The sequence below is a fragment of the Ascaphus truei genome, chromosome 3, assembly GCF_040206685.1.
Source record: "Ascaphus truei isolate aAscTru1 chromosome 3, aAscTru1.hap1, whole genome shotgun sequence".
In the NCBI taxonomy this organism is placed as follows: Eukaryota; Metazoa; Chordata; class Amphibia; order Anura; family Ascaphidae; genus Ascaphus; species Ascaphus truei.
In genome coordinates, this window is record NC_134485.1 from 249923007 (window position 1) to 249947405 (window position 24399).

The 24399-nt window shown below is 44.5% G+C and overlaps 1 protein-coding gene across 4 annotated transcripts in view; it reads right to left on the minus strand.

Moving 5' to 3' along the window:
- Positions 1–24399, minus strand: part of SLC9A7 (solute carrier family 9 member A7) — a 138232-nt gene that overhangs the window by 53209 nt on the left and 60624 nt on the right. For all 4 annotated transcript variants that reach the window (XM_075590588.1, XM_075590589.1, XM_075590587.1 and 1 more), the window contains exons 3-6: positions 19594–19671; positions 6734–6810; positions 3772–3884; positions 2429–2534 (exon numbers count right to left, since the gene is read on the minus strand). In XM_075590588.1, the coding sequence (XP_075446703.1) occupies positions 2429–2534; positions 3772–3884; positions 6734–6810; positions 19594–19671 (374 nt within the window). The remainder of the gene's footprint in view (positions 1–2428; positions 2535–3771; positions 3885–6733; positions 6811–19593; positions 19672–24399) is intronic.

Here is a 24399-nt window from a genome sequence, read left to right on the forward strand (position 1 = left end):
CAGCATGTGATTATGAAGGTGTTATACTGTGCTAATGTGTGGCAATGTTTATATACATTCAGACAGCTAGCAGTGATGCGAGAGGGATGCGGGGGGGAGAGATGCAGTAGGTGGGCGCACATATTAGTTTTAAAATATACCAGAAAATAACTGCTAGAGAAGGACCTGGGGCACTATATACTTTTCCTTGAGACTTTATTCTCATTGACACCCTAAAGTGAACAGAAAAGATTGGCATTTGAGGCTAACGCGCTTTCAATGCACAATGGGGGAGATTCACTGAGATTCAATGTAAGGCATCGGAGCTCAATTCTCGGATAAGTGACATTCCTGCCGAGCTCACGATTGAGCTCCGATTCCCCTCATGGGAGTTTAGTCAATCCCGGGCAAAGAGTATGGTTACAGAACCCAGTGTGATGGAGGCTACATTGGCTGTTTGGTCACTTTATTACAGTGAGGATGTACAATATCAAAAGAGTATACTGGGTGTCGTGGGCAACTGTAAAATAAGTTAACCTCTTCCTCCCTAAGTTTTTTTTTTTTTTTATCCCTATCCAATAATGGTTCCACCAGAGCTTTTTCCACCACAATGTGTTCTAAAAGAAACCTAAACACGTATGTGAGAACACAATGCACGAACACACAGGCAAGTCATGCTACATGTTTTTAAAACTAACCAGAATACGAAAGTAAAAGCAACTCTGATTGAGGCAAAATTTGTAGTAGGTCTACAATGTAATGTTTAGTACTTTTTTTAAAAAACCCGGTCCCCACGCCATGGTTTCTCTAGAGATAGAAGGTGCACATAACCACCTTAACTCCACCGTAACTACCCTGCTAAAAGTTTGCAATGAAATCCAGTGTGGAATGGAACGGGGACAACTCACTGGTGCAGTATTCCTAGATTTTGCAAAGGCTTTTGACACAGTTGATCATGCTATCCTGCTTAACAAACTCCAGAGCTCTGGAATAGGGAAACATGCTTTAAACTGGTTTCAGTCCTACCTATCAGGAAGATCCCAACATGTGTCCATCTCAGGCTCTAACTCCAACCCCCTGGATATCACCTGTGGTGTCCCGCAAGGCTCTGTTCTGGGGCCCCTACTCTTCTCAGTGTTCATTAATGATCTTCCCACAGCTTGTAAGGAAGCCTCAATACACATGTATGCAGATGACACAATCCTATATGCACACAGCCATAGCCTCTCTGACCTTCAACACATACTTCAGTCTGACTTTTTGAGACTCGAAAACTGGATTTCCCAAAACAAACTGTTTTTAAACACTGACAAGACTGTAACAATGGTATTTGGGACCAAGACTAAATTTGTAAAGCTTCCAGTGACTGAGCTCCTGATTAGAACCAACGCTAAAACCACCCTAACACCTGTCACTAGTTTTAAATACCTGGGCTTATGGTTTGACACCCACTTAACATTCGGGATGCACATTGATACCCTGACAACCAAGACCTATGCCAAACTAGGGGTACTTTACAGGAACAAATCCTCCCTAAGTCTCCTGGTCAGAAAGCGTATTGCACAGCAGATGCTAATGCCAATTATTGACTATGGAGACATAGTATATGGCTCGGCTCCTCAAACCCACCTTAGCAAACTTGACACCCTCTACAATTCAATTTGTCGTTTTGTTCTCCAATGCAACTACAACACACATCACTGCGAAATGCTCAAAGAACTAGATTGGTCATCACTAGAGTCTAGGCGCAAAGTTCACCTTTCCTGTCTCACCCTCAAATACTTTCTGGGCAAGCTACCCAGCTACCTGAACAAGCTCCTCACCCCTACCACATGCAGTACCTATCACCTGAGATCAGACTCCAAAAGACTATTCATGGTCCCAAGACTCAACAAAGTATCCGGACGTTCCTCCTTCTCCTTCCGTGCACCCCAAAACTGGAACAACCTACCAGAGATTCTCATATCCACCACCAGCTTAAGTTCTTTCAAATCTAAGGCTGTCTCACACTTTAATCTGGTCTGTAACTGTTTCATAAGCTCATAATATATATTTTCTTTAACTGTGCATGCAATGTCTTGTATATAAATGTATACCTTGTTCATTTATGTAACTGTATTTGTAACCATGTATTATTTGTTTTACTCTGTGCCCAGGACATACTTGAAAACGAGAGGTAACTCTCAATGTATTACTTCCTGGTAAAATATTTTATAAATAAATAAATAAATATTTTATAAATAACATAACAAGCTTCTATCAGACTCCCTCCCCCCCAGTAAGTGTACCACTGGTATTAAAAAAAGGGAGCCGAGCTTTGGGAATCCGATGTCCCGGACAACATGTCTGCAGCGATTATACTGGAAAATATTGATGCATGCAGGCGATTGCAATGTTGTAAGACTTTTTTGAAAGAAAGTGCACATAGCAAGAACAGGAAGGTACTTACGAAGACAACACAATAGCTACAGCATCATTCAGAACACTTTCACCAAACAGAAGAGCATAGAGATCCACGTCTGCGTGCAGTTCGTTAAATATTGCCAGGACAGTCACTTTAAAAGAAGCACAAGAATTAATATTATTATACTGTATAAGCCGTTTGCTGGGTGCATGCTCCAAAACACATGCACTATAAGAATAAAGTGCCAAGCACTTTTCTAAAACGGTCCCCAGTTACACTGTATCGCACCATCCAGTTGCACTATACAAGCATGTAACAATTGCATAGGTGGGATATTCTGATATCGCCCAATCAAAGGATTGTCTGAAATGCAGGTTTTATCCATTTCTGGAATATTCCAATCCACCGAATCACGAATTGGGACGCTATTCCGCTTTAATGCATTTAAGTGTTCTACGTCCTGCGGAGTATGCAGTAAGTCACCACACTTCTGAGGGGTGATGAATGAGGAAGTCTGGTAATGGGACTCGTGATTGAACCACAGTGTTACAGGAAGAAAAAATAAATATGTGCAAAGTTAGGTAAAGTGCCATGAAAACTGCACAACAATGAAAATGATGTAACCTGATAATTTCATGCATACAACCCCCACGTTCTCCTTTCTAAATGTTCATAATGTTACGGCTCCCATCACTAAGTATTGCCGTTGGGCTCATTGTGGTCATGATGCTGAGGAGCCGGTGATCACCAGGTTGCTTTTATACTGTGACCTTTGTGAGGTCTCCTAGGGGGACCCACATTTTACCGCACAAAGTTGAACCGAGCCACATACTGCGTAGAACAATGTATGGCAGAACTTACAGAAGTGCAACTCTCTCAAGTCTTACTAACTGGAAGTGAGTCTCACTCGCTGGAAGTCAATCTTACTTTTTCCCCAGCAACAGTGTCCGAGCAAACTTCACTGGAGTTCCATTCTTTCCAGAACACACAACTCTCATGTATTTGGCTCCCTGAACATTGACAGCTTAGGGGCCAGCGTAGCAGTTCTCAGTGTATGATCTAATCTGACAGACATGCAATCAAGACATCACTTTTTCCCCTACACACAAAGGACGAGTTCCACACACTGGTAACATCAATTGCTGTTGTATTATGATACTTGGAAACAGCTCAAACAAAATTAGTTTGGTTTTAACTTTTTTCCATCTGCTTTTTCTGATCGTGAATTTAAAAAAAAAAATGCTTCAACCAATGTTTGAGCCTATTAATTCCTTCACTGATGTGCTGGTGTGAATCAAAATGAATGAACAATAAAAGGCATATTTTTTTGCAATGATTATTGGAATGTATTGATAAAGTCTGCTCTAGCCCATTACAGAGGCGAGTACCTGGGTCCGTCGCAGAGATAATGGCTCCAAAAAAGAGGCAGTCGGTGTAGTAAAACTTGTAATTTAGTTGTCCTACGAGCTTCATTAATTTCACCACACCATACATGAGATTCCTACAGTGAACACAGAAAATCCATTACTTCTCAGGCACACCAAGAAACTCCAGTCATGCGTACATTGATCACTCATTATCCCCATACAACACACAGCGAGAATTGGAGATGTTCTTTTCTTTAACATTGCAATAGCTACAAAAACACAGAAAAGCTATTTACCAATGCCCCATGTATCAGGGCAAATCTAAAGTAATTATAGGGCATGTAATTACACAAGATTAAAAGTCATATTGCTTTCTATGGGATTTTTCTTCTTCAAAAATAAAACACATGGTTACTGTGGCATCACTCCTATGCAAAGCTAATATCCCATGTCTAACATAATCAGTTTTATGAAACTTGCTTCATGTCATTATTTGAGTCTAATCCAGGTTTTATTGCATATTGAACATTTTGAAACATCGTGCAAAAGGAAACTCTATGGCAGGGGTACGCAAACTTTTCTGTTTGTGCCCCCGCCCCCCTTACCTGCGCTCTAGCACGGGTACGAGTTGCAATTTCAAGCCGCATTGTCATTGCAACGCATCGCCGGAGAGCAGGTAAGCATTACTGAGGCCTCGCACGCTCCCCCACCAACATTTCATTTCAATGTTGTGGGGAAGAGCGTGAGGCCTCTGCAAAGATGAGGGTAAAAAATATATTTCTTTTTTAGCCATATAAAAGGAGGCGCCAAAGGAACCTCCCCCCCACGCATTTCGCGCCCACAATTGTGCTTTATTAAAGAGTAAATAAACAATATTAGAAGCATTTATATAGTGATCAAACCAGAAATCTCTGGGGGCTCGTTCGTGAGACATCAATATATAATGCGTAATATCCGGAAGGAGACAGCAATTAGGACTACTATGGCGCATGGCGTCATCTCCTCGGCAACCGAGCAAGCATAACATTTACCCAAACAGAGCCGTCAACAGTTTCTATGGGGGGCCAGAACTAGAGTTTCCACCCGTGTCCGCGGCCTTTGCGAGCCCCGACTCTTACACCCTCTCTATTTCTCTCCCTCTTCTCACACTCCCCAAACTGCCCATGTATTTCTCCCCCTCCCCATCTCTTACATCCCCTCTGCCCCTCCCTCACACCCCTCTCCCCCCCCCTACATACATCCTCTGCCCCCCTCACTTTTACTTTAAGAATGATTAAATATTTCTAAAGAAGCCAATTACACAGATACATTGATTACATTTATACTTTCTTTAGATTTTTTTCTTGAAAGACAAAGGGCTTTTGGCACGCAAATAGGTATGGGGTAAGAGGGAGGGGGGGAGAATTGTTATGGGGTAAGGGGGAGAGGGAGAATAGTTATGTGGTAAGGGGGGGGGGGAGCATTGTTATGGGGTAACGGGGAGGAGGGAGAATTGTTATGGGGTAAGGTGGAGAGGGAGAATAGTTATGTGGTAAGGGGGAGGGGAGAGAATTGTTATGGGGAGAATAGGTATGGGGTAGGGGGAGGGAGAAAAGGCATGGGGTAAGGGGGCGGCAAGGTATGGGGTAATTGTGGCAAGATATGGGATAAGGTAAAGAGGTATTGGCTGAGGGTAGTTTACCTTGGTATAGAGTGGAGAGCTGGAGGAGGAAGCAGGAACATGTGGGGGATGGGCCTGTGATGGACTGCACTGCATGGAGGCTCAAGGAGGGAGCTGTGAAAGGACCTCCAGTGGCACTTCACACAGAGGGGGCCTTGAGACAGCCCACGGAGGGGCCATGTGAAGGGACCTGCAACGGCTCACGGAGGGGGGCTTTAGACAGCCCACAGAGGGGGACTGCAGAGCCCTGTAAAGGTTGTGGATACTAGATAGGGGGGTTAATTTGTTACGGGCCAGAGGGGGGATGTCATGGACCAGAGGGAGCAGGGGATGTTATGGAACAGACCGGGGGGGAATGTTATGGGCCTACAGGGGCATAATGGGCTGGAGGGGGATGCTATAGTGGTGGTGAGAGCGGAGGGAGTACTGGGGCGTAGGACCCTGGTTTTGGAGTAGGAATAGGCAGCTGTACAACTGAAAGATTCAAGCATGTTTTCCCCACCTGTGCAGTTACTTATATCAGCTAATTCCCACCCATAAGGAAGGCCCTGATTGGCTCCACAGCTAAGCTAGTCGTGAGTGTTTCTTCTCCTCATTGGCCAGCAGGGAGCCCAGGCCCCCTCACTCTCCGGGCCCGAGACTGCCGTTCACACCTCCCCCCTCCCCCGTCGGTGGCCATGTACCCAACAATCAAATATATAACCTTCAAAATGTTTACAAACACTACAATACTTATAGCCATCAATCTTAATGATCACTCTCCTGGTATAAACATGAATAATATTATCAGGGATGAACATGTACAAAAAGATACAGATAAAAATTCCTTTGTAATAAGTCAATTTTTTAAATTACGAACAAATAAAACTTTAGTTATATAGCGCTCTTCTCCCAATGACACAAAATGTGATCTTATGTCTGTGATCCCCTTTAAAAAACATTTATGACAAGCACATGTAATAAAAATACATGTATACATCTATTTTTTCTTCATTTCTCCTGGCAAATGTCACTTCTTACTTGAAAATCATAGATAGATTATTCAACTCCGACGCTGCCAGAGGGCACTGCTACAGATTGGATAGTAATGCTATGCAGACATTTGACAGAAAAGACGACCATTATTTCAAGTGAAAGAAACAGATCCAAAATATTCATGTAAAACCTAAGAAATCCAGACAAATATAGCGTGTGTGGACTGCTAGGGAACACGTAGAGCGGGTTACCCTCCATCATCTCTCCCGTCTCCATTTGAGTTGTGGAATAGCACTGTGGTGTAGTGACAGTAATAAAACATTATCTTGCGTAGTGTTCACGACTCACCCGATAATGAAGCACGAGACGGCGGTACCAAAGAATGCATAGGTCAGAATCGATCCAATATTCCTGAAGAAATGCCTCTGTAAGGGGGGTAACAAGTAAGTACAAACAGCTAAATCAGCATGCTGAACCCTTAACGGAAACGGCGAGAGCGAATGTCTCTCCAACAGCAGATTTTCAATTGCGAAGGTATAATGAAGAGCAATCACTTGCAGGGCCGGTTTTAGAATTTGCCCACCCATAGGCACTTACCTTTTTGCCGCCCTGACTGCCTCCTCTTGCAGCGTCGTCTCGACGGCACGTGGCGTCTTGTTTCCATGACAACGAGACGCCATGCGACATTGCGGTGTCATTTGACGCCGCAACGCTGCAGGAGGAGGAGACCATTATAGAGGCCCCACGCTCTCCACCGGAAATCGTTTAATTGTTGTAGGGTTGAGAGAAATTTGCCGCTCAAAACCCCCCCTCCGCCCCTCACGAAATTTGCCGCCCCAGACCCGATTATTTGGCTGGATGTGAATAAATAAGGCATATACAAGGTAATAGCCCCTGTGACTGAGCCGGCAGCACTGAAGGGGTTACTAGTCTCTGCTAGGGACCGTATTAGGAATATGTATTGCCCATTAATAAAGATGTACATTTTACAAGCTTGCACGTGTTTGGCTTCTATATGTTCTTCACACAAAGTCTTATATTGGTTGGATAAATATATTATGAAATGTCATTTAGATCAAGATATACTCTGTCATGGTAACAAGTTATACTTCAAATGCTGTGCAGGTTCAAACAATAGTCACACATACAGTATAATAACATGAGGTGACAGTGACATCCTGTGGCCAGACTGTCTATATTCATTGTGGATTTGTTTTTTAAAGATAAACAATGTTGAAGTGGCCTAAAAAAAATAAATAGTGCTCCTTTGTCTAAGATTCATTTTTTAATGTAATATTGAGGAAAATCAATTTGCTGATTTTTTATAAAGATCCACACAAAATGTATTCTCAGAAAACAGATAAATGGATTTATTTTAGAAAGTGGAACCATAAGTTTATAATAATAATAGCATGTTCTTGTATAGCGCTGCTAGTTATACTTAGCGCTTTACAGAGACATTTTGCAGGCACAGTCCCTGCCCCGTGGAGCTTACAGTCTATGTTTTTGAAGCCTGAGGCACAGGGAGATAAAGTGACTTGCCCAAGGTCACAATGAGCCGACTCCGGGAATTGAATCAGGTTCCCCTGCTTCAAACTCTCAGTGCCAGTCATTGTCATTACTCACTGAGCAGCTCCTTCTGCTTTTTATCAATAAAAAGTTGTGGCATTTTGGTTGTAAATTAGAAAACTAGCGGCATTTTGGAGTTGTAAACTCCTAGTACCATCACACTTCAACCAATGGAGGAACGGCTTAGAAAGGCAGCTAAACATTCATCTGCTTCTGCCAAATATGACATGTATACCTCTATGCTATTGCCCTACGAGGATTACAACAATACCACAGGGGTCCTTTCAGCATCACTCTAACACAGTGATTTTCAATCGCGGTTCCACAGAACCCGGGGGGAGGGGGGGGAGCTGTGACAACTCTGAATGTCCCAGGAGCAGCGGAACCCCAGGAAGGAGTGACCCGGTGGCTCCCGAGCTCAGCTGCTGTCAGCTCCAGGAGGAGGGAGCTGCAGACTGGTGCAGGCCCAAAGGCAAATGTAAGTAGAGGGGGAGGGATAGGGCGCGAGGGAGAGAAGGGGAGGGGGAAGAGAGAGAGAGGCATTTAAGAGGGGTGAGAGAGAGAGAGAAGGGTGTGATGGGGTACTATGAGATGGAAGAGAGTGAGTGTAAGGGGGGAAAGAGGCGAAGAGAGTGGGGGAGGGGGGAGATAAAGAGGGGTGGAGAGAAGGGGTGTAAGGGGAGAGAAAGGGGGAGTGTGATGGGGAAGTGAGGGATTGTAAGGCCGCGTCCATGTTGAGCGCGACCGCGCGGGCGATCAAACACATTGAGGTCTATGCTCACGTCCAGAGTTCGCACGCGGGGTTTTCGCAAAACAAAGTTTTTTTAATCTTTGTCTCGTGACGGCCGTGTAACATGAGCGGTTCGCCAAATGAGGGCGAACCAGCTCCGTGATGTCAGCGGCCAAGCCTCCCCGTCGCGCGGATCTGTAGTTCACAGATCGCTCGGCTGACAGGCGCGTGCGGGGCCATGCACACTGTCACGCGTGTGCCTGCACCATGGACTCGGCCTGAGGGGGTGGGGGGAAGAGAGATACAGGGGGGGAAGAGAGATACAGGGGGGGAAGAGAGATACAGGGGGGGAAGAGAGATACAGGGGGGGAAGAGAGATACAGGGGGGGAGGAGAGAGTGTTGAATCTGATTCTAAGGTTTCATAACCATAAAAAAAAAAGTTGAAAACTAGGATTTCGCTTCTAATACAATTGATGAAAATGCAAAAATAAATTAAATGGATGTGCTTTGCAATGAATTGCGCTCATGAGCAGGGCCCTCATTACCTCTCTGTATCTGCCTGTCCTTATTCATATGTCACTCTGTTTATGTAACGGATGTCTCTCCGTACCCCCACTGTACCGCGCTGTGGAATATGTTGGCGCTTTTCAAATAAAACGATAATTGCTTGCCCCCCTGGCAGCAGAGGGGTAAACACACAAAAAACAAAAACAAATTGGTCTAACCCTAACCTACCAACATACAGGGGTGCAATCAGAAAATCTGCTTGGGGGGTGCATCATGACATCACGTGGCGACGCAGTACCATGGCAACATGCCATTACGTAAAGGAGTAAGACGTCGTTTAAGAGTTGATGGCCGGTGCCTTCTCATTTGAGCGCTGTATCTTCTTTGCCTGGATTCAATGTGCTGTAACGGTCTAACATCAGGATTCATCTAGCACCAATGCAGGGTATCGCATCCAAACTGGCGTTAATTGCTACTGATTGAAAGCCGGATCAGGCCTGATGCCCTGCACTGGAGCTTGATGAATCTGCCGCTATGTACCTGGTCACATTATTTCACTAGAATGCAATTTTGTTTTCTAGCAGCACAATCTCATGTATAGTCTGACTAGTATACAGTAGTTCATGAGATCACTGAACTCTTCTGTAAGCAACACTGCAGCTATTCGTCTAGCACTTAAATGGTTAGCAACTGTGGCCGCGTGGAGTTTAAGCTGATCAGGTAAAACAACATCTACTTTACCAGACAATAATGAGGAGTGAGGGATACAGAGAAGCAGGATCCCTCGAGTGTTTTTCAACCAAGAAGCACTTAATTCTCTCTGTCATGTTATGTAATTGTGTCTTCTTCTAATGAATTGAAGACAACCCAAAATGATTCTCTCTATAATTTAAGGCACAAAAAGGAGAGAGATAACCTGCTCAACTGTATAGAGCTGGCTGGTGGGTAGGATTGCTCCCTCTATAAAGGGAGTAACAACGGAGTGACTATATACAAAAAGAACCCTATTGATGCACTCTGAAACTGCCTCTATATAAAATAATATATAACTTATTTACAGAAACTTAATGCACGTGGCAGGAAATCAATACGAGTTAAATGGGATAAGAATCCCAACTAGAGAGGGCCGTGATCATCTATAATGTGGAGATATAATTTGCCGTGGTGCTGGTACATCTACAGTGGGTGCATGAAGTGCACTAAAACCGTTTACTAGATTGCTCCCCAAATATGTAACTAAATACCAACGAGGTGTAACCTCTCACTCTCTAACGCCGTGGTTTTCAGCTTTTTTTTTTTTGGTTAATGAACCCTAGAATTAAATTGTGATATTCTGGGGCAGGGGTGTGCAAACCGGGGGTCGCAAAATTTTCTGGGGTGGGCACGGCGCCTACGGCCTTACTCAAGGCCTTTGTAAATTCCCTTAACATGTCTCTGGCAGCTACTGGCGACGCGGTGTCAAATGACACTCTGGGGTCACATGACGTTGTGATGTCAGAAACAAGTTAAGAGGGGAGGGGGCGCAAGCAGGGGGGAGCAGACGAAAATGTTTGAGCACCCGTTCTCTGGGCAACCCTAACCCTCTTTCCCCCCTCTCACTTTCTCCCCCCCCCTTTATGCTCTCTACTCTTCTCCAGTCTCTCCCTCTCCTCCCCCCCTTATAACCTCTCCTCCTCCCCCTTATACCCTACCCCTCTCTCTTGCCCACTTACAGTCTCCCCCATTTCTCCCCCCACTCACACTCTCTCCCTCCCCTGAGCTGCCCAGCTCTCCCCACCCTCGTGGATGCGGAACCCCCGTTGAAAATAATTGCTCTGACTACTGGTGATATAGAACTTAGAACAGAAAAGTCTGCAAATCGTTGAGTGAGAACAGTGAGAGAAAAGTATCTACAAGCGGGTGGATACTTGTAATGCAAGTTAAGCTAAATTGTCTACTAAAACACAGCTCTAGCGCTCAAAGATAGAGTTTCCTACAGTGCTGCACTTGTAATGACTACGATACCGATATGTTACAAAGTCCAGTGTCTTGCAGCCCTGAAGACTTGAAGGCTTGTTTAAACGTCCTTCTTGATTAAATCTACCCAAAAATAGTCCTCTTTGGCACTGAAATCCTGGTACTTGATCTTCTTATCTCTCTGATGGATATATAGGGAAAGAATATAACAACAAAATATGCTTCAATATATAATACAATACTGTATTCGTATTGCCACCTTATTGTGAAATCCCATTCAGTACAATGACCGGACTGGATCCCCACAGCGTGTGATCCCTGGGACACCTCAGATTATTGAATGAAGGGTGTGTCTATAGAAAGATAGTTTACTCCATAATTAACTTTATCCCTGTTGATATTAGGTGCCTAGTTACATAGTAGAATACACCCTGGTGGTGAATTGGATGGTAAAACTTAACTTATAGCTATTTGCTGTCTTCAGTATAGTTGACACTGTATGTAGAAATCATAGCTTGTGTTCCACATAGAAAATAGAATGGAAACCACACACAGTGCAAGACTGTTACAAACAAAACACTTTACTAAAAACATCAAAAATAAAAACAATTGGAATCTCACCCACGAATTCCCTCTTAAAATCGCGCAGTGTGACCGTTCAGGCCGTCACAGCCCCTTTTCCGTTTGTCCTACAGAGTTGGTGTTCCTGGTAGATACAGGTTGTATCTGTTTTGCCCTGAGGTGTCCCTGCATCCGTGTGTATCCTCCGATTCTGCGTTAGTCTGTCTGTGACGTCAGCGGGCTCTACGGCACTGTGACCAAATGGATATGGCTTAGACACAGTCCAACGAGAGGTACCTGTAGGCAGGGTGCTATCCACATCAGTCCAGTGCCTGTGGGGGTTCCTTCCAACAAGTTCCAGGGACCAGTGTTGCTTGAAACAATGTCTCTCTTCCCCTGGGTCTCTCTAGCAGCACAGACTCTTCCTGTGTATCTCTCTTCCCCTAGCATCTCTAGCACAGGAAGAGTCTGTGCTGCTAGAGAGAACCCAGGGGAAGAGAGAGAGACACTGTTTCAAGCAACACTGGTCCCTGGAACCTGCTGGAGGAAACCCCCACAGACACTGGACATCACTCTGCCTATAAGTACCTCTCTTTGGACTGTGTCTAAGCCATATCCATTTGGTCACAGTGTCGTAGAGCCCGCTGACGTCACAGACAGACAAACGTGGAAGCGAAGGATACACACGGATGCAGGGACACCTCAGGGCAAGACGGATACAACCTGCAACTACCGGGAAAACTAACTCTGCAGGACAAACAGCAAAAGAGGCTGTGACGGCCTGAACGGTCACACTGCGCGATTTTAAGAGGGAATTAGTGAGTGTGATTCCAATTGTTTTTATTTTTGATGTTTTTAGTAAAGTGTTTTGTTTGTAACAGTCTTGCACTGTGTGTGGTTTCCATTCTATTTTCTATGTGGAACACAAGCTATGATTTCTACATACAGTGTGAACTATACTGAAGACAGCAAATAGCTATAAGTTAAGTTTTACCATCCAATTCACCACCAGGGTGTATTCTACTATGTAACTAGGCTCCTAATATCAACAGGGATAAAGTTAATTAAGGAGTAAACTATCTTTCTATAGACACTCCCTTCATTCAATAATCTGAGGCGTCCCAGGGATGACACGCTGTGGGGATCCAGTCCGGTCATTGTACTGAATGGGATTTCACAATAAGGTGGCAATACGAATACAGTATTGTATTATATATTGAAGCATATTTTGTTGTTATATTCTTTCCTTATATATCCATCAGAGAGATAAGAAGATCAAGTAGCAGGATTTCAGCACCACAGAGGACTATTTTTGGGTAGATTTAAGCTAAATTGTGTCACTGTGCTGGTCTGTGCAACGGTCACAGAGACCCTCGGCTACTGAAATCTTACTATAATCACTTAATTTTAATAATTGCTGAGCATTTTAAATGAACATTATAAATAAATCAAGCTATACTTCTGACTGCATTGTATGCGTCGCGATTGTGACGTCAAAATAACCCGATGCGCGTTTTGCCCAATCAGGGCTACTACAGGGTGATGGTTCTTTCTGTATATAGAGTGATTGGCAAGGGAGGGCGGGACTCTTAAAGCAGAGAGAGTCCCAAAAACTCAAAAAAATGGGGGCGCTCACGGAAATGTGCAAAAATATCAAATACCATTTATTAATTGTTACGGAACAAGAACTACATTTCTGACCCACCCCCCTCTCTCCTTTGCAGCTTCTGCCTGTCAGATCTTATTCTCAGCTGCATGGAGTTTGCACACACATACTGTGCCTGTGTAACTTGCAACAATGTTGTATTTCTTGCCTCTGGGCATGAAAGCAGTGAGCTGCTACTGCAGCCCCTGTGATATTCACCAGAATGGGCTAGTCTGCCCCCCTCCTGTATGGCCTAGATAGTCTGTCCCAAGGCTATTACCTTTACCCACACTGACCCTCACTTCCTTTTCTACCCTGGAGACAGTGAGTACAGAACCCCTTCTCTGTTCACCCCCCATGGTGAGGCCATCTCTTTTTACCGGTTTCTAACTAATAATCACCACTACATACCATCCACAAGTATCTGTATCCTGCTGCCTTTTCCCAATAAAGTGGAGGAAATATTACAGGGCTTGGAGTGATTTAAAAGGGAACTGAGTTAATGCTATCGGGAGTCATTCACACATCAAACGTGACCCTGGCTTCAGAAAATTAATGAAATAAACAGTGGAAAGTACATACAAAATAGAACTCTAAAATACAAAAAAGTCAGAGAATTCCACTTGATAAATATGGATGGCTGTACCCAGGTAAGATGCATGACGATTTCAAGCCTTAATAATAAAGACATTATATTGTCTATATACATATATATTCAACATGTAACCAGTTAAAATAAGGAATATATTATTACATTAGAAATTATATTGGGGTCGTTAGAAATAGTTACTTCATAAAACAATACAATAGTGATCGTCTTAAAGATTAGAAACACCGTTAATGCTATAGTTACTTAGTTACAGAACAAGGGAGTTTTGGAAATCAAAGTAAAAATCGGTATCTTGTGAAATAGTTAGTCTTTGAAGAACAATGGATAGAGAAGGATGTGAAGCAATATTGGTTTAAACATTAATGATTGGCTGAAGACATATGTAGGCAGAATGTAGAGATGCAGCGACGCATCATCACCCGCTCAATTGCAAAAAGAGGGTGACCACAGACTGTTCAAAATAAGCTGGTTTCCCCGCGCCCCACCCCCCTCCTTGGCTCAGCCCACCCCTTCCCCCTCTTTCTTTGTCTCCTCCTCCCACCCCCTCCTCTATTTCTCCCACTGATCTAAGGCTGAGTCCTCGCTGGCGCTGAGCTCGCTTGGCGCTCTTACCTTCTATGTGAATTAGCACATCCCCTCTCCCGCTGTGCTCGCGCGCTCATGCGCTTGCACACACGCTCTCCCAAGCGTTCTGCTTGGGGAGACAAGGGAGTGATACTTTGGTGCTGAGAGCAGGGTCACATGACCCTGCTCTGACCAATGGTAAGAGAGAGGAGGCTTGTTCTACTCTCCTGTCACACACACACACTGACACTGAATTCAGCAGAGAGAAGTGGAAAGGAGGGGGGGGGAAGCAAACAGACTAAGGGGGGGGGGAAACCGAGTGGTGTGGTGGGGGAGAGGGGAGAAGGGAGAAGGGAGAAGGGAGAAGGGAGAAGGGGAGAGAGAGAGAGAGAGAGAGAGAGAGAGAGAGAGAGAGAGAGAGAGAGAGAGAGAGAGAGAGAGAGAGAGAGACGAGAGAGAGAGAGAGAGAGAGAGAGAGAGAGAGAGAGAGAGAGAGAGAGAGAGGAGAGTGTGGGGGAGAGAGGGGAGAGAGGGGGAGGGGGGGAGAGAGGGGGAGGGGGGGAGAGAGAGAGGGGAGAAGGGGAGAGAAAGCAAGGGGGGGAGAGAAAGAGAGCAATGGGGGGGAGAGCAATGGGGTGAGAGAGAGAGAGAGAGCAATGGGGGGGGGGGGATAGAGCAATGGGGGGGGCAGAGAGAGAGGGCAATGGGGGAGGGAGAGAGAGAGCAATGGGGGGGAGGAGAGAGAGAGCAATGGGGGGGAGAGAGATGAGGGAAGGGGGGAGGATATATATATATATATATATATATATATATATATATATATATATATAGATATGAAACACAGAAACACAGACAGCCCCTATACAGCCAATGACACACACCCTCAAGTAATAGCCCGCCCCCCCCCCCCCCACCCCCCACTCCTGCTCTAAAAATGTTGCAGGACAGCGATCGCTCATGCTTGAGAGCTGGTGACATCACCGCTCATGTGAGCTCAGCGGCAGCGGGGCCGCAGCCTAACTCGGAAAAGAGGAAAAAAGGTTATTGGATCTGACTTATGAAGTTTGCAGCCATGTGCCTATGACTCTACTGTCAATGTAACTGTCTTTTGTGTATATGCCATATGTCTCAAATAAAGGAAAAAAGATTGTTTAAAAAAAATAAAATAAGCTGGTTTATTGGAACATGGAAGCAGAGGAAAATCCGACCTACATGTTTCGCGCTACGCGCTTGCTCACGGTCTGACCGTATAAAAGATGCTTTCTAGTGTTTAAATTGAGAAAATAACCGAACCGTGGACTATTTGATATATAACTGAAAGGTGGGACATTTATTTGCTCCCATCTAAGGCTGGGGCTATAGAGGGGTGAGGAGTTGGGAGCCGTGCTGCCGCTGCCGCTGAGGCTCACCTGCTGAAATCTGCGCAATTTCATGCCCATGCAGGCGAGCCAGCGTGCGCGATCGTAGGCGGGGGGAGACTGAGGGAGGCGGGGCAGTGACGTCGCTGGGCCAATTCGCCCGCGACGCACCGACGTCAACGTCACGGCGCCGACGTCACTGCGCCGTGACGTTGACGCTGCTCCGCGCTGATTGGATGTTTTCAGCCGACAGCGCGCTGAAAAACAGCTTGGCTGTTGGCTGAAAAATCCAGCGCCTCAGCACGCCTGCGGACGCTCGCGTGAGCCCCCTCTCAAGGCATCCTCATTGAGGATGCAGGGGCTCAGTGCGGAGCGTCCGCACGGCTCAGCGCGGCCTGTCCTTCTATGGACTCGGCCTAATGAAGCAAATCTTCACAGTAAACTGATATCAATATAACAAGAAATACTGGTAGAAAAAAAATCTACAATTATATTGTGTTGTATCCATATACTGTCAGTGTATCACAAAGCAGTCATAGCATCAGCAGAATCATAGGTCATGCACCCGACAGTATATGGATACAATATAAATATACCATCATATATTGTTACACTTTACTTCATTGCACGCACATGTTACTCAGGGTCACCTAGTTGCATTATTCACTCTGTATCGGAGTTTGGAGAAAATCCATGTTTTACTCTGCTTAAAGCTGCAGTTCAGTCTTTTCTTTTTTTTTTTTTTAATTTATTTTTTTACTTCAATAGTTGTATGTGGGCAATCTCTAATTACCTAAAGAACTGCATAGCTGCAGGTCAATTCGTTCTCCATGTATTGATAGGTCGAAATTTGGTGACATAATTAGTGAAGGGATCTGTTTATAGTCTGCTTGTCTGTCAGTGGAAGCTCATGAATATTCATGAGCACTCCTGCACTGACATGTGCTAGAGGGAGGGCAGGGCTGACAAAGGGGTGTGCCAGGGCTTGTGACAGGACATGAAGGGGCAGTGCCTTAGCAAATGGCTGTTAAAATAGAATACAAGAAAATTGGTCTTTCAAAGTTGTTTTTTTAAAAACAGAAAATGCTAAAAGTATTTTTTCTTACTACAGAACTGATTTATTAAAAAAAACACACACGCAGGATATTGACTGAACTGCAGCTTTAACCTACTTATCTCTGGTTATTATGAGACTTTTTCTACCCGTATTCCTTGCATTATATTGATATCTGTATATCGTGCACGTTACCTGGGTACAGCCATCCATATTTCATGAAGGGACCTAGGTGTTGTATTTAAGAGCCTATTTTGTATGTACTTTCCACTGTTCATTTCATGAATACATTATATTTAATATTTTTGCACATTTCTGTGAGTTCCCCCATATTTTAGGGGGAGTTTCTAGGACCCTCTCTGCTTTGGAAGTCCCGCCCAACTTTATTTGTACTCAGGGGAGCCTCTCTGACCTTCAACACATACTCCAGTCTGACTTTTTCAGACCCGAAAACTGGATTTCCCAAAACAAACTGTTTTTAAACACTGACAAGACTAACAATGGTATTTGGGACCAAGACTAAATTTTTAAAGCTTCCAGCGACTGAGCTCCAGATTGGAACCAACACTAACACCACCCTAACTCCTGTTACTAGTTTTAAATACCTGGGCATATGGTTTGACTCCCACTTAACATTCGGGATGCACATTGATACCCTGACAACCAAGACCTATGCAAAACTAGGGGTACTTTACAGGAACAAATCCTCCCTAAGTCTCCTGGTCAGAAAGCGTATCGCACAGCAGATGCTAATGCCAATTATTGACTATGGAGACATAGTATATGGCTCGGCACCTCAAACCCACCTTAGCAAACTTGACACCCTCTACAATTCAATTTGTCGTTTTGTTCTCCAATGCAACTATAACACACATCACTGCAAAATGCTCAAAGAACTAGACTGGTCATCACTCGAGTCTAGGCGCAAAGTTCACCTTTCCTGTCTTGCCTTCAAATTCTTTATGGGCAAGCTACCCAGCTACCTGAACAAGCTCCTCAGTCCTACCACATGCAGCACCTATCACCTGAGATCAGACTCCAAAAGACTGTTCATGGTCCCAAGGCTTAACAAAGTATCCGGCCGCTCCTCCTTCTCTTACCGTGCACCCCAAAACTGGAACAACCTACCAGAGACTCTTATATCCACCACCAGTTTAAGTTCTTTCAAATCTAAGGCTGTCACACATTTTAAACTAGTCTGTAACTGTTTCATACGCCCATAATATATATTATCTTTAATTGTGCATACAATGTCTTGTATATAATCTATACCCTGCTCATTTATGTAACTGTATTTGTAAACATGTATTATTTGTCTTAACTCTGTGCCCAGGACATACTTGAAAACGAGAGGTAACTCTCAATATATTACTTCCTGGTAAAATATTTTATAAATAAAATAAATAAATAATCTGTGATTTTATAGGCATGGATTTATGTGTTGTTTACGTTTTTTTGGGGTTTATTATTGGGTGGCAGGGCATTTCCTCTCTCTTTCTTTGATCTTTTTGTATACAGTATAGCCTCTCTATAATTTAAGACACAATTAAGACCTTTCTTACACTATATAATGATTTTTTTTAGGGGCTAAGTAGCAGCACGTACCTAACAGAGGCCGGAATTTAGTGCTGAATAGGGTCAAATAAAAAGGCAGGTTTAACGAAATCAGCATTTACAGCAAAAACTCCAAAGCAGAAAATGACTGGGGGAATTGGTAATGTTCTATTACTCAAAAAAAATCAAATAAAAGGGAGTTATTTGTCTGTGTCCTCCTAACGTGACCAGTTGGATATCATGGTCACTGCAATGCCAAAGCCAGCCAGCCAATGAATAACGAGAATATTACCATGAGGTTTGACATTCTTGCTATTGATTGGCTCAGCGCATGTCATCCTACTAGTCATGCCTGGGTGTACAGAGGAAGCCAGCTGCGTAACAAAGAGGAACGAATAGTGGGGGCAAATGGCCTTTTTGGCATCAAATTAATAGAATTCACAAATGATATTGCGGTTATGTGTGCCTATGCACAACCTTTGTTGCCCTCAATGTGCTAAAAAGCCAAAACATTTTTAGTGAAATATTTTGGCGCTCAGAAATAGATTGCGCTAGGCGCAGATGAAAATATGTACTATTAAGATATTTCTTTTTTATATCTGTGCACTAAAAGAAAAGAATTGAAACTGCGTCACGTTAATCCGCTAAATTGGCGTAAAAGTCTAGTCTGCTAATAGTGACAGAGCAGAACTAAGTTGCTATGTATCAACCAAAAATGTATTTCACGCAGCACGGATGCTTCATTATCTTGGTTAGCAAAATGTATCTACATTATAAATAATACTACCCTACTATTGATATTTACCAACCCTAGTTATAAATAATACATACTGTACAGAATTCTGTTTTAATTCAAATGTCATTAATTAGGTATCAACATGGCACAATGCATCAAACATCATTTCAAACAAAAAAATATGCGTTTGGTGTATGAAGTAAAAACCAGCCTTCATACTGTACATAGGATGGACAGTTTGTACTACTTTTTAGTGGTAAAATGTAAACAACAAAATGCACACAAAAAATAATGCTGTACATACATTGGTCCCATAAGTCAACAACAGGATTCTTTTTTATTATTATTATTATTTGGACTTACCTTTTTTAAGCTGTATCCAGCATGGAAAATGATGGGCGGCAATAAGATATTGAAGAAGACTTCGGGGTCAAAGGTTACCTGGAAACCAAGGGAAAAAGAGTTAGGGCCTAACACAGAAGAAAAGCTCTCTGGGCATCGTATTAAACAATTTGTACATATAATGAAGTTGAAGTTTCGTTTTCAATTAACAAGTAGTGGTATTTTGCAGAGTTTACACGTCAAAAAAAACGAAACAAAGTTTATGGAAATTACTCAAAATGTGTTTGTCATCTTGAGTGTTTTTGTGTATAGGTTAAGGTTCACATACATTGGGTGTCTATCAAGAAGGTGGCCTAAGCTAACATTTACGTTAGCTTCACATAGATCATTAGCTACTTTAGGGAGCACAGTCTCAGTTGAGTGAGCAACACGAAAGCCAGATTGTAAGGGTCCAGGAGGGCATGGGAATTAAGAAAGCTGATTACACGGGAGAACACAAGACTAATAGTTTGAAGGCAAAAGGCAAAAGAGATACAGGCAGTAGCTAGCAAGGTATTTAGGATCTATGGTGCTTGAGAATAGGTGTGACCAGTGCATGTTTAAAAGGAGGAGGGGAAAGTGCCAGAGGACAGGGAAAAATTGAACATATTGGTGAGAGTGAGGACTAATGCCTCGGTCCCAGTGTCTACTGCGTTTGTTACGACGTGCGCTGCACGAACAAATTCCGCCCCTCAATGGGGCCGGTCCCAGTAGCAGCCGATCGCGATGTGCTACCAGATTTTCTGCCGACAAGAATGTTGCGTTTTCTTGTGGCGACTGAGCGCTGGCCACGTCACAGCGGAGGTTCAAGTCAAGGAGGGTGAACCAGTCGCGTGACATCATGGCTGACCCCCACCACGCCCCCCCTCCCAGCCCCGTCGGATCTCCTCTTTCCCTGCAGCTGACCCACAGATAGCGACTTTCACTCTTGCACGCGCTGCCAGGCGCGCGTGCAGCAGTGAGGACTGGGGCCATAGCGTAAGACAGGAGTAAGAGCTCTGATAAGGTGTGATGGGATAGGATGGAGAGGGCATATGGTAGAGGGAAGTGGGTGCAGGGACAGAAGGAATCGTCTAGTGCAGGAATGCGCTGTGTGGGGGTGGGCAGTTGCAGAGGCCCCGCACTCTTCCCCAAAGCATTTAAATTAAATGCGGGGGGGATCGCGTGAGGCCTTTGCAACTGAACTTACCGAGGTTCAGCCGGCTTCAGATAACGCGTCGCCATGGCAATGCAGCGCCAAATTATACAGCGGGGTCACGTGACGTTGCATCAAATTACGAGGCGGGGTCACGTGACGTCATGTCACATGACCCATGGCATCATTTGACACCTACAGGAAGGTAAAGGCGGCGCGAGCACTGGGGGAGTGGAGGCAGGGGGGCGCAGCAACAGAAGTTTGCGCACCCCTGGCCTAGTGGATAGCATCCACCTTGCCTTGAAATTGGTCTGCAAAGGCTTGAGGAGAAGTGAGGGAAGGATGTCAAGTGGGGGGAGAAGGAAGTCAAAAGAAAAGATGGCGTGGATAGGATTTGAGTGTGTTGATGAGAGAGAACTAGTGTTAGCCTTAGAGAGAGCAGCGTTAAAACAGAAGAGAAACTTACAGTGTTAAAATCAGCCAGAGTGTGAGATTTCCTCCATAGGCGTTCAGAGGAGCCAGTGTGAAGGAAGCATGTTTATGAATTTAGCCAAGGCCATGGGTTAGAGGAATGAGTGTGAGCCGAGAAAGGGGAATATAGATTGAGAGGCTAGAGTTGTAAGAGTTTACAAGAGAGAAGAGAGTTTAGTGTTCAGGGTAGGTGCTGTGAGGAATCCACTCCTGGCTTTTCTCGTAGCCTTGCAGGGTGCTGTTGTTCTCACTAAATTCCCTCTTTGCAATCAACAGCAGCTGTGCGGGCTATCACTGCAACCTAGCCTTGTACTCAGTCATTGGAGCAGTGCCCTCACACCCTCCTCCTGGGATTGGCCCGCTGGCCTTTAAATACTGCATTCCCATAATGCTTCTCTGCCGAGCATAATCCTTCTTGGATGTTTCCTGTGTTTTGCCACAAGCCTTCTGGCTTGTTGTCTCTTGTTACTAATCCCTGTTGATTATTGTTCCAGTTCGTTGTACTCGTTCCTGGTTCCTCGTAGCCTGCAGCTTCTTCGCTGAGGCCTGTGTTCCTGGTTCCCCGTGGCCTGCTGCTCTTTCTCCCTTCGCAGAGGCCAGCTTGAACTCCTGCGTTGAAGCATTGGTTTTCCAGTGCTGCTTGGCGGTGTGCCCTCTCCGGTCAGCCTTCTCTCTGGGGAACTCTGGTCAGCCTTCTCCTTGCTGAGACCGGTACCATGGGCCGTGGACGCCACTCGCGCAGACCCTGCTCCTGGCCCGCAGCTACTATGCTGAAGCAGGAGGACCTGCTTGATTTCCTATTGCCGATTCCTTGCTACGACTATCCAGATGTCGTCTATCCCGACCCTGGTTCGGCCACCGACTGTCCTGTCTTCTCCTACCCCGACTTTGGCTCGTCCAACGACTACGCTGACCTCTCCAGTCCTGAACCCAGCCGGTTTGATTATGAACTTCGCACTCCGGACCAGTCTGCGCGATCTAAGGTCAATGATTTCATAACCCAACCTCAGCCCCGCGATCCGGCCCCGGTTTGTGGTGAGCACAGGTGTAACAGGTGCCAGATTAGAGTGGTCAATCGAGCAAGGTTCCCAAGAGTAGTGAAGAGAACAGGTAGGACAGGAGTGATGGGAATGATAAGAGGTGATGATCAGAGAGTGGAAAGGGGGGTGCTGGAATTGGCCCATTGGTGTAGGCCAAAAGGAGGATATTAAAGTGAGAATGCAAGATGCCCAGGACACAGAGATCACCAATATGACAGTTGAATTTCCCCTGTAAAAGGATATGAGGTCAGAAAAGAGAAAAAAAGATAAATCAAGATTCAAAGTCAAGGAGAAAGGGGAAGGTAAAGGATGTAGAGGATGTAGAGAGGTAGAGGATGTAGAGGTAGGTGGTCTGTAGATAACAGTCATGCAGGAGACAGAAGTTAGAAAAGTTGGACAGCGTGAACCTCAAAGGAAGAAAAAAGCAGATGGAGGCATAGGGCAGAGCTGATATCGTCAACAGGAGGAGAGAAGACCCCCTCTTCTCTTCCCATTTGGGAATTGGCTGAAAGAGAAAGAGAGACCACCATAGGAGACTGCATGCTCCACAGCAGAGTCATGTTGTGAGAGCCAGGTTTCTGTTGGAGCAAAGAGCTGTAGAGAATGAGAGCAGATGAAGAATCTACACCTTCCCGCCCCACCCTTCATATATTTCCCCTCCACCATTTATATAGAGCCCCAATTTGCAGTCTCCATAGCACCACGGTTCCCCGTTACATGCACACTCCTTGTTGTGACCACTGCAAATCAGAATCTTCGGTGGCCACTGATAAACTGGCAGTGTAGCGACAGCACGCAGTCAGCCCATCAGCATTGCCAAATATTCAAAGACGCAGAGAGGCAGCAAGGCATATGTAAGTAGCAGTGGGAAACTGGTGCAAGCAGCTACACTGCTTGGGGGCCGGTACACCACTGTTTGATATTATATATTGTGTGATATATACCTTGATTATTTAAATCTAGTATATTTGTATCTGAGGTTTAGTGAATTGGTGAATTGGTGCTACCTAGCCCTTTAAATACCAATTGGCTGGTAACCAATGACAACATGTATTTGTATGTATATATCGAGTAATATTGCGTGTCAAACCACCTTCCCTGATGAAGTCAGTTCTAGGACGAAACGCGTTGGGTTAAATGTCAGCACACGAGCTTTAAGTAACGTGCTAAACTGAGGTCCCCTTTTCAATTTGGACGCAGAGATTATTGGAAAATAATTGAACAAACAAACCACGTCTGGGGCGTTTTCCACAGCAGAGGCTGGCTCCATGGAGAATTGTGCTCTGTGACGCACCTTTGGAGCAAATCACAGCAGAGACTGGTGATCTTTAAAAAAAATCGCATGGATCAGTCAAGATCGCAGGTTTGTAAGTGCAATACCATTCAACCTTGATATATTTTAAGATTAAAACAATATTTTACTATGAAGCATGCGCTGTTTGATGTATAGATAGATAGATTGATAATCATCCCTTGTCGATCCACTGCTGGATGAAGGCCTCCCCAATGATCTTCCACGTACTGCAATTGCTAGCCTCTCCTTCACGATGCTCCAACAAATTCTCTGATTTCATCCTCATCTTACTTTTGGTCATCGTTTTGGTCTTTTAATTTCCCTTGGAATCCAGTAGAGCACTGTTTATGGCTAGCGTTGGTTATTTCTTTTTGCTATATGTCTGGCCCACTGCCATTTTAATTTCGCCACCCATGTGATGTTGTTTAGTTTCGAACCCATTCACTCTATTTCCTGTCCCTTAAGGGTTAATACCTAGCATACATCTCTCCATACTACTTTGAATTGTCTGAAGCAACTGAATGGTCTTCGCATTTAGGGTCCAAGTTTCACATCCATACGCGAGCACAGGCAGAATACACTGGTCAAACACTTTCCTTTTAGAGGCACGGAAGAAATTCCCCTTCCAAGATTCTCTTGTTTCTTCCAAACGCGCTCCATCCGTCTTCATTCTATTGATTTCATTTGAAAGGTTCCCAGCCATTGTTACTTGCTGGCCAAGGCAGACAGTCTTTAACTTCTAGTTCTATTCCATTTATTTTGAGCTTTGTAGAGTTAACATTTGTTGATCACTTTGGACTTGTGCAGATTCATAAAAAATTATACGGTCTTACTTTCTTCTGCGACTT